A 10,705-nucleotide genomic window follows, 5' to 3' on the forward strand; every position below is an offset into this window, starting at 1 on the left:
TCCCAATTAATCAGCGAAAATGCTGAAAGTGGAGATGTGGCTGAAGTTGTAGAGCACCATCCTTGAGTCAGAAAAGCCAGGTGAGCACAGGACATTATGAGGTCAAGCCACAGTACCATCACAAAAAAATGAGGTAATGTATATAGTTAGCACAGCATGCTGTTTAAGCTCATTTAAATATTATCTTTTTTGATATATGGTAAGGTTTCTCTCTTTTTTTTGCTGGTATAAACTTGAATTCAGGGTAATTCAGGGCCTGGGTGCTGCACTTGAATTTTTTTGCTTAAGGCTAGCATTTTACCACTTGAACCACAGCTCCACATATGACTTTTTGATGCTCATGGACTTTTTCCACATGACTTCAAACCAAAGTCCTCAGATCTCAGCATCCTAAGTAGCTAGGATTGCAGGTGTGAGCCACCAGTGCCTGACTTCTCCCATTTCTATGTGCCATTTTCTTTCTTCCTTTTTTTTTTTTGTTGGTTGTGGGGCTTGAACTCTGGGCCTGAGCACTGTCCCTCAGCTCTTCAGCTCAAGGCTAGTGCTCTACCACTTGAGCTACAGCACCACTTCCGGTTTTTTGGTGGTTTATTGGAGATAAGAGTTTCATGGACTTTCTTGCTCGGGCTGGTTTTGAACTGCGATCCTCAGATCTCAGCCTCCTGAGTAGCTAGGATTACAGGTGTGAGCCACTGGTTGTGTGGCTGTGCCATTTTCTAATACTTCATTTTCTTTGGGTTTCTTTTGCAGCAATCAATGGCTTTGTCTTTGGGAACTTACCAGAGCTAAGTATGTGTTCACAGAAGCATGTAGCCTGGCACTTGTTTGGAATGGGCAATGAAGTGGATGTCCACACAGCTTTTTTCCATGGACAGATGCTGACTACTCGTGGTCACCGCACAGATGTGGCCCACATCTTTCCCGCCACCTTTGTGACAGCTGAGATGGTGCCCCAGGAGCCTGGCACTTGGCTAATTAGTTGTCAAGTGAACAGTCACTTTCAAAGTAAGATCTAATATTTATGATCTTTAGAGTGTATGTGGAGTCAGTAAGGTCAATAGGATGCTGGGCTTCTGGCTTGGAACAAAAAGAATATCTTCCAGGTCAGGTTCTGGGTATAGTGAAACACTAGACTTAAGTCAGGGTACTTAGGTTCTTTCTTTGCACTGCCACTAACTTTCTGGCTCATGTTGGACACATTTTTCTGGATTTAGTTTCCCAATCTTGCATAAAAGATTGGCTAGGAATATACAGCTACACATTTAAATTACTTTTTCTACTCTGAAAATTCTAGTAAATTGAGACCTGGAGGTCTGATAAACAGAAAGTGAAGGAGAAATTTAAGGAGAGTAGATTAAATAGTGAAGGAGAAATTTAAGGAGAGTGGATTTAAGTAAACATGGATTAATGTAGCTAAGTAATGACACTGTGGTTGAGATCCAAAAGCAATAGGGGCAGAAGTTGCATTTTTTTCTCCCAGAGGGAGAATGGTTAGAGTAATGGCTTATTGTGCATTGCCTTTTTTATATAGTGCAGAAGTGGTTTTTTTTTTCCCACAGAGCGAGAATGGTTAGAATGATGGCTTATATTGCATTGTTTTTTATTTGTTTTTGGATTTTTTTATAGTGCAGAAGGGTTTTCCCCCAGAGGAACAATGGTTAGAGTGATGGCTTATAGTGTATTGATAGTTTTAGAACATTGAGGAACATCCAAGGGGAGGAAAAACATGTGAGGCAATGGTAGGGTAGTAGATAAGTGGTTAGGTTTGACATGTAATCTCAGCTGTGATCAACACACTACAGTATACCCTTGGTACCCATATGTTGATGACTCCAGGGAGAATGCCATTGAGAAAAATCCATGGATGTTCATAATGCATAAGGTTTAGTAATATTTTTTCCCATAATGCTACCTGACTTCTGCTAAAGACATGCCACTTTATAACAAATCTACAGTTTTCATTACTTAAATTAATTACACTATGCATCCATTTTGGCTTGTGAGGATCATTGTAAGTTTTGCTTTGCTGTTAAGGCACCATTTGCTCTTTGGGAGACAGATTTTTCACAGAATTAAATAAGGAGAGGGAAACACTCAGCACATCCCACCAGGATTTAAACACAACTGACAATAAGAACTGAGATTTTTCCAAATCAGTTGAATTGTGTAATGAATGGTAGGCATTTAAAAAAATTAAAAAAAACATTTTAACTGTGGTTGGTCAGAAGCACATGTAGTAAATCCATGAATAAGGTAGACTTATTGTATATGACTCTGGACAAGTCTCTCTCCATTTCTCTGGCTCATTTGTCATCTCTATAAAATGGATATCTCTAAACTCCTCAGCTCTTACTTTCTAGAATTATTTGGTATATGGTGAATTAGGGTATTGGATTAGTATTATGTGAATATGTGAAAGTGAATATGTGAGCAGCTAAGGAGTTTGATTGGATAATGAATCTTGGGGTAGTAGGTTTGAGTCAATAGAGCTCAGTTAAATGTACTTTATCAGCTGAGGTTTGTACTTGGTCCCAAATATGTCTGGGTAAGAGAGTAGATGTACTACAGTTAGTGGAACAAACATCAGTATTGGAACTAGGCAACCCTACATTCAAATCATTTTTCTTCTTCTTGCTTACATGCCTTTGTAAGGCTTGAGGATACCTATCTCATAAACTGTAATGAGGTTTCAGAGACTTGTGGGGAATTTAAATCTTAGAGACTAAAAGTGTGATATGACCAAGATAGTGGTTAGAAAACCTCTCAAGGTTTGTACTTAAAAAGATGAGAACTTAATTGTCAACAGTACCAATAACTAACTTTACAATCTTGAGCAAGTCACTACATAATTTTGATTTCTCATTTTATTCATTTTCAATAGGGGATGTGAAAAGTGTGTTTCACAGGGTTTTGGGAAAGATGGATTGAGATAAAATGTAGAGCACTTGACATAGGACTTGACACCTCTGTTCTCCTCATCCTTCATGCCATAGACTTGTAACAGAATTTTTATTCTCCTTCAGGTATTGTGAGAGTCAAATGAAATAATACAGCTGAAAGAACTGCATAAGTTCCAAAGGAAATATAGACAGTACCACCTACCTATTAATATTATGGCATTCCACATTTGATGACCTGTTTGTTTCCCTCAGTCAAAGCTTGGAGTGTCATCTCCACATGTGGCAGATGACTCGTTTTAGGAACTTCTCAGTTTATAAATATTTCCCCTCTTTTAAAATCAATGTTCCCATTAGCCCCATGATGTGCATTTCCCAAGGAAGAAAGCTCAGATTGAGGAAGTGCCAAGCCTGAGGACTTACAGATAGTGGTCATGGTCAAGTTTGAATTCAAGTTTCCTGATATAAGTCTCTGAGATTGTTACAATGTGAGCCTTTTGTGGAGGCAAGACTGAGGAGGTACTGAATTCTTAACTACTTGCTTTCTCCCAGTCACACACTTAAGCAGTGAGTGGTCTATTTGGGACAGGGTAAAGAGAGTAGTGGAGCATGTGAGGAGAGAATACTAGGAGAAGGAGTATGCTGAATCCTCTATGTAGAAATTCTGGTAGAGTGGGACCAGCCATGATGTTTTTCTTCCAGGTGGTATGCAGGCACTCTACAAAGTCACATCTTGCTCCACAGCCCCTCATGTGGGCCACCTCACAGGCAAAGTTCGGAAGTATTTCATTCAGGCTAATGAGTTTCAATGGGACTATGGACCGATGGGGCATGATGGGAGTACTGGAAAGAGTTTGAGAGAGCCAGGAAGGTAAGAGGCAGAGGGCCCTTCTCCCTACTCCTGCCCAAATGCCAATTCATCTTCCCCCAAATCTCATTTCACCAGAGGATCATACTTATTGGTTGACTGGTTTACTATCATCCATGTTCATATGGTCTTCTGGGAAAACTTACTCTCTGGTATAACAGGTAGCAAAGTTTATTTTTTTGTTTGTTTTCTTGGATGGTCATGGGGCTTGAACTCTGGGCTTGGGCGCTGTCCCTGTGCTTTTCAACTCAAGGCAAGTGCTATATCACTTGAGCCACAGCGTCACTTCCAAATACTATGTTTTGTTTTTTTTGTCAGTCGTGGGGCTTGAACTCTGGGCCTGAGCGCTGTCCTTCAGCTCTTCAGCTCAAGGCGAGTGCTCTACCACTTGAGCTACAGCTATTGGATTGTTTACCCAGTCCTGGGGCTTGAACTCAGGCCCTGGGCACTGTCTCTGAGCTTCTTTTGCTCATGGCTAACACTCTATCACTTTAGCAAGAGCACCACTTCCAGCTTTTTCTGTTTATGTGGTACTAAGGAATCGAACCCAGGGCTTCATGCATGCTAGGCAAGCCCTCTACCACTAAGTCACATTCCCAACTCCATATATTGGATTTTTAATTGTTATTATAAAGGTGATGTACAGACAAACTACGGATTCATAAGTCAGATAATGAATACATTAAGTTTTGGACAGTGTCACCTTTTCTTGCTCTCTATTCCCATCCACAAGTTGCATAATTCATTTTCAACATAATGTTTAGTTAGTACCACTCACTGTTGCATTTGTTCACCCTTTGTCCCTCCATTTCTATGCTCCTGTTTAAAGTTTATTTTTTGGAAGTTATATCACCAGGAAGAGATCCAAGCACTGGTTGAGGTTGATCCTGTTGTAATCCATGACTGTGTTCAGAAAGGAAAGCCATTAAGGTGGCTATTCTCCAGCTGTTCTTTATTGTATCCATCACTTACCTCCCTGTTTTTTTTTCTGTAATGTGTGTCTTTTTTCTTTGCCATTCCTGGGGCTTGAACTCAGGGACTGGGCACTATCCCTGAGCTTCTTTTGCTCAAGGCTAACACTCTACCACTCGAGCCACAACACCACTTTCAGCTTTTTCTGTTTATGTGGTACTGAGGAATTGAACCCAGGGCGTCATGCATGCTAGGCAACTACTCTACCACTAAACCACATTCCCTGCCCCTGTAATCTGAAGGAGACATTTAAAAAGGGATATAATAAGCACTCTATCTTATAGCTATTTCACATATCCTTTTGGAGGAATTTCTCCAAGTTCTCCTGGGCCATCTATGACTCACATGTGGAGATGATATTGCAGGAAGGCAGTGCTTTACTCAGTTGCTAGGCTTTAGATTATATCAGTTCACTGGAAAACTGGTGAGGCCAGTTCCTTCACAAATGAACACTTGATAGATGATGAGGGGAAGACCCTTGGATTCTTTCAACAGTCAGAACTGAGTGAATTTACAGGAAATTTAAGTTGGTACTTGCATTTTAGGGTGGCACCTAGAATCTCTATGCTGGTTTATCCATTTAGTAGGCTTTCATATTCAACTGAAGGTTATTTTGTTGAGACTGGATCTCCCTATATTGCTCAGGTTTTCCTTGAACTCCTGGGCTCAAGATCCTTCCCGCCTCAGCCACCCATGTAGATGAGACTATGTGGAGAAGTCTAGGTGTGGGTGGATTAAAGGTGTTATGAAGAGTCACTCTACTAATTAAAATTACTACGTTGTTAGTCAGGTGATTCTCTTCTCAGGTTCTCCTTGATTCAGGCAGAAAGACACCAGGCAAGGTGAGGATGGAGATCATGATTATATAAAGCTCTCTATCCATAGATTCATCATTGTCTGTAACAACAGCAGTTCATATGATAGCAGCACCTCATCACATCCTGTCCTCCAGTAGCCATACCCCATTCGTCAGTGGTATCACCCCATTAATTTTTCTTGTCCTTCAAGGATGCCTATTTTATACCCTTATCTAGAAAAAAAGTGGCATTTGACCAAGGATGGCTACAAAAGGCCATGCATGCATACTCAATCGCAAACTTAAGGTAGCACATGTGCACATGACTGAAGATTACCTCCTTGGAAATAACTTCAATGTCTTTGGAAAGGCTCAATGAGAAGCTGTAAATCTCTTAGTAGTGGTGTCACCAGAAGCAGTATCTTCCCTGGTGGGAGTTATCCAGGACAATCTCAGAAATTCTCTTAACCATAATGATGACACTAAGGGTGAAATGTGGGTCTGTTTGAAACTCAGTAAAATAACTTATTTTTGTCCTTATGTGCCAGTGGCTCAGATAAATTCTTCCAGAAGAACTCTACCCGGATTGGAGGTAGTTACTGGAAAGTTCGATATGAAGCTTTCCAGGATGGATCATTCACTAACAAAGTGCAACTGGAAGAAGACAAATATCTCGGAATCCTGGGTAAGGATGATGATGATGATGATGTTGATGATGACGACGACGATGATGACAACAATGACGATTATGACGATGACGACGATGATTATCTTTTTTGTGTTCCAGTCCTCGGGCTAGAACTCAGGGCCTGGACACTATCTGAGGTTTTGTGCTCAAGGCTAGTGCTCTACCACTTGAGCCACAGTGCCACTTCTGGCTTTTAGTAGTTAATTAGAGACTTCACAGATTTTCCTGCCCTGGCTGGCTTTGAACTATGATCCTCACCTCTCAGCCTCCTGAATAGCTAGGATCACCAGCAAGAACCACTGGTGCCTGGCTTATTATCTTTAAGTAGTTGTACAAAGGGGTTTCAATTCAACATGTCAATTCATCTATCAATTGCATCTTAATAGGGTATGGAATCTATAACTCATGAAAGTTACTAAGCAGAACCAGAGAAGTGAGAAGGACTGAGAAATTTGAGCCTAGGATGATTCAGGGGCACACTGGAGTTCAGCATCTCCCAAAGTGAGCCCCAAGAGATGAAAAATTGATTATGTATCTGTGTGTGTTTGAAAAAGGTTAAGCATAGTCAAGTAATATTCTTTAGTGTAGGACTTAAGACAACCTTGGATTTATTTTTCTTTATCCTGAATCACCAGGATGGAAGTGGAGTATGCAGTGTTTCTCATATTTCCATTACTACTGGAACATTATGGTATCACCTGCTATATTAGCAGTATTGTTTCTCTAGGGCATTCTTGTAGAGCTGTATGAGGCAGTAAGAATAGTCAGACTCTTGGCAATCTGAGGCCAAGAGCAGATTGACATAGACAAGTTTGCTATGATGAGAGATAGAGACATAGGCTTGGACTCTCACTTTGGAGAAGTATGCTGAAGGTTGAAAGCACAGTATTAAAGAGCATAGAAAGTTTAGATGTGGTTTAGTTTCTGGGTGAAACAGGGGCATAAAATAGATCAGACAAGATAAAATTTGGGAATGAAAGTAATGTAATGTACTCTGGAATAGGTATGTGCCAATTGATTGTAGTTCTGAAAATGGATACCAGGTTTTATGTTAGTTAGACAGGGAGAGGTTATGAAGAAAAACAGTCCTCTCTGGTAAAGAGAGATGGTGATGAGTAGGATGGACTTTTTAATTGACTGGGGTTCAGTGTGGGTACCCAGTCCTTGAGCAGAGGTAGAAGTAGTAGGTGTAGAAACGAAGGTATTAAGTCTGACCTATAGTTAGAGCCAATATAGAAACCCAGAGCATTGCCTTAGTATTTTTGGTTGGCCTTGAAGTGACTCAAAATAGGTTAGAGGTGAGTAGTGAAGCACAAAACAATCTCAAAATTATGGCTAGGTGGCTGAATCCTGACCCTAGAGAGAGGCCATAATAATTGTCCTTGCTCTGAATAGGGTTAAGAGTGAGGTGAGCTGAGATCTTAGATGAGACCTGTCAGGAGATACAGCTAAGGGAGCTCAGACAATGAAGTCAGGGGAAATGGGAGCAGACCTGACAGTCTGGAGAATGTCCTGCCCTTAGGTTATGACTCTGCAGCCATTTGAATTTGGTCAGTTCTACCTCTCTGGACTTAAATTTCTTCATTTGTGAAATGGACATAATGACTCCTGCCATGTATGCTTTAAAATGATACTTGAGGGTCAATATGAGATAATTTTATAGTACTTTTAATAGTTGGAATGGATCGTTGTTATTCTGAAGAGTATTCTAGTATATCTACCTTCACTTATATTTTCTTTCCTTCTCTCCTTCTGTTTCCTTCCCCCATCATTGTCATTTTCTTTTCTTTTTTCTTTTTAACTGGTCATATTGCTTGAACTTGGGCCCTGGACATCAGAGCTTTTGTGCTCAAGGCTAATTCTCTACCACTTTGAGCCATAGTTCCATTTCTGGCTTTTTGGTAGTTAATTGGAGATAGAGTCTCACAGGACTGTGATTCTCAGATCTCAGCCTTCTGAATAGCTAGGATTACAGGTGTGAACCATGGGCATCAGGTTCATTCTCATTCTCATTCTCATTCTTTCTCTTCTCCATTCTTTAGGGCCAGTGATCCGGGCTGAGGTGGGTGACACCATTCTAGTGGATTTCCACAACCGAGCCTCACAGCCATTCAGCTTGCAGCCCCATGGGGTTTTTTACACAAAAGACAATGAGGGTACAGTATACAATAATGGTGAGCAGACAAAGTTTCCACAAATGGGGTCTATTAGTGGGTACAGATGGCTTGAGGGGAGAAGGGAGGTTTTGGAGGGAGAAAGAGTGCTATGTGTGATAGGGTTGAATGAAAGATGATGTCATAATGAATCAGAGCTAGGTTCAATAATAAGAGAAAGCCTTAAAAAAACCATGTTCAGAAGCAGGACATGAGGCTCAGTAGTAATTTGTAGCTAACATACCCCACATCCTGTAGTCAACTGTCAGCAACAAATTTAAAAAATATATTTCCATGTATTCATACTAGAAATTGCCATGTACATTTTGATGTATCTTTTTTCTGTGCTTATAAAAATGTTTATATTTGAATTTAGGGGATAATAAGGTTATGTATAGTTTGTAGGCATAAATTAATTGTAAAGGGGTGTTTCAGAGGTGATATTTCCATACTGGTGTAAAATGTATTTAAATGAAATTCACTCCCTCTTCATACCAACTTAACTTCTGCAACCCCTCCCCCCTTTTTTTTAGCAGTGCTAGGAATTGAACTCAGGACCTCACACTTGCTAGGCCATTACCAGTACCACTTCAGTCCTGTTTTGTGGTAGTTATTTTTGAGATGGGGTTTTTGCTTTTAGTCTGGGCAAGGACTGAAATCTACTTGTTTTAGGCTTTCTATTGTTGCTTAGATGACAAGTGCTTGACATTGCATCCATCTTTCCTTGAGATGGAGTCTTGTGGACTTCTCTGCCAAGTTGAACCTGGAACTCTGATCCTGCCTATATCAACCTCCATTGTAGCTTAAAATGGCAAGCATACACCACTGCATGCAACTATGGGTTGAGAAAGACTTTTGTGAGCTTTCCAACCTGGTATGGTCTTACATAATTATCTCCCCATTCTGTTGTTGTCATGTAACTAGGATTACAATTGTGAACTACTGATGCCTAACCCTCACTCCTTGTTTTTTTAAAAATTATTTTTTTGGTGCAAGTCTTGGGGCTTGAACTGAGGGCCTGGGTGCTATTCTTAAGCTTTTTTTGTTCAAGGCTAGCACTCTGCCGTGTGAGCCACGGATCCAATTCTGAGTGGTGTGAGCCACTGATGCCCAGCTCAAAAATGATTTTTAGTGTACATTAGTTGTACAAGGAATGTTTCATTGTGACAATTCCATATATGCATCCAATGTATCCTGTACAAATTCACCCCCCTTGTTACTCTTCCTTAACTTTCTTCCTTTAGAGCAGTTCTAATACATTTTCTAGTTCCATTTTCACTCATGCAAATAAACAACTTTAACCACATTCATCCTCATTTGACCTCTCCATTAGCTCTGTCCATTCCTGCTGCTACCCATCCAAACAGAGTCTGTTTTGCAATTCTGTCATTAATTTTTAACGTGCATTAATTGTACTAAGGGGTTTCACCATCATTTTTCAGCTGTGCCTACATTACACTTTAATCAGAATAGCCTTCTCTATAGCTTTCTCTTTTTCTGCCCACCTAAACTCACTACTGTCAGCAGTTATCACTGAAATTCATAATTTCATATTCATGCATAATTGCAATGTATTTCAGAATTATTTACTCTCCATCTTTCTTTATCCTCCTGTTCCTTGTCCTCATTCCTCTACAAAGTCCAATAGGTAGAATAATTTCCTATTTATGTATATTGTTATATATGCATGTCTATGAACATGTATGTATTTTAGGTATTGTTTACACATATAAGTGAAAACATGGTATTTACATTTTGGGGCGTGGCTATCTTTTTCAACATGATGTCCCTCAATTCCATCCATTTTCCTGCAAATGATATGATTTCATTTTTCTTCATGGTGCATATATGTATATATATATATATATATATATATATACCCTATCTTTATCCATGTGTATGTCATCATTGAGGTCTTGTTCCTTTATATAAGCAGCATTAGTAGATTTCACTGTACTATCTTTACATGCATGCACGCGCGTGCACACACACACACACACACACACACACACACTTCAATCATGTTCATCCCCCAGTACCTTCTCCTTTCTCTTTTCTACTTCTACTAGTTTTCTCTGCCAGAAAAATCCTCTTTTTGTTTATATAGTTTTTCATTCTGCTGTCCTCAAAATCATTTTTCATTTCATTATCATGTTATAAATATGTTAGTGACTGTATGGTATTCTTTTTTTATTGTGAAAATACCATTCAGAGAGGTTACAATTACATGGGCAAGATAATGAGTGCATTTCTTATCAAGCATTGTTGCCTCCTCCTTTGTTTCTCTTCCCATCCCTTCCCATCTTCCCCCCACCCCCCCACATACCTTTC

At 39.9% G+C, this 10,705-nt stretch overlaps 1 protein-coding gene across 1 annotated transcript in view; it reads left to right on the forward strand.

The window, feature by feature from the left end:
* Window positions 1–10,705, forward strand: part of Heph (hephaestin) — an 82,938-nt gene that overhangs the window by 19,786 nt on the left and 52,447 nt on the right. Inside the window, exons 6-9 of the mRNA XM_013034291.1 lie at window positions 751–1,005; window positions 3,600–3,768; window positions 6,082–6,218; window positions 8,264–8,395. Of these exons, the coding sequence (XP_012889745.1) occupies window positions 751–1,005; window positions 3,600–3,768; window positions 6,082–6,218; window positions 8,264–8,395 (693 nt within the window). The remainder of the gene's footprint in view (window positions 1–750; window positions 1,006–3,599; window positions 3,769–6,081; window positions 6,219–8,263; window positions 8,396–10,705) is intronic.

Source organism: Dipodomys ordii, unplaced genomic scaffold (genome assembly GCF_000151885.1).
Source record: "Dipodomys ordii isolate 6190 unplaced genomic scaffold, Dord_2.0 Scaffold187, whole genome shotgun sequence".
In the NCBI taxonomy this organism is placed as follows: domain Eukaryota; kingdom Metazoa; phylum Chordata; class Mammalia; order Rodentia; family Heteromyidae; genus Dipodomys; species Dipodomys ordii.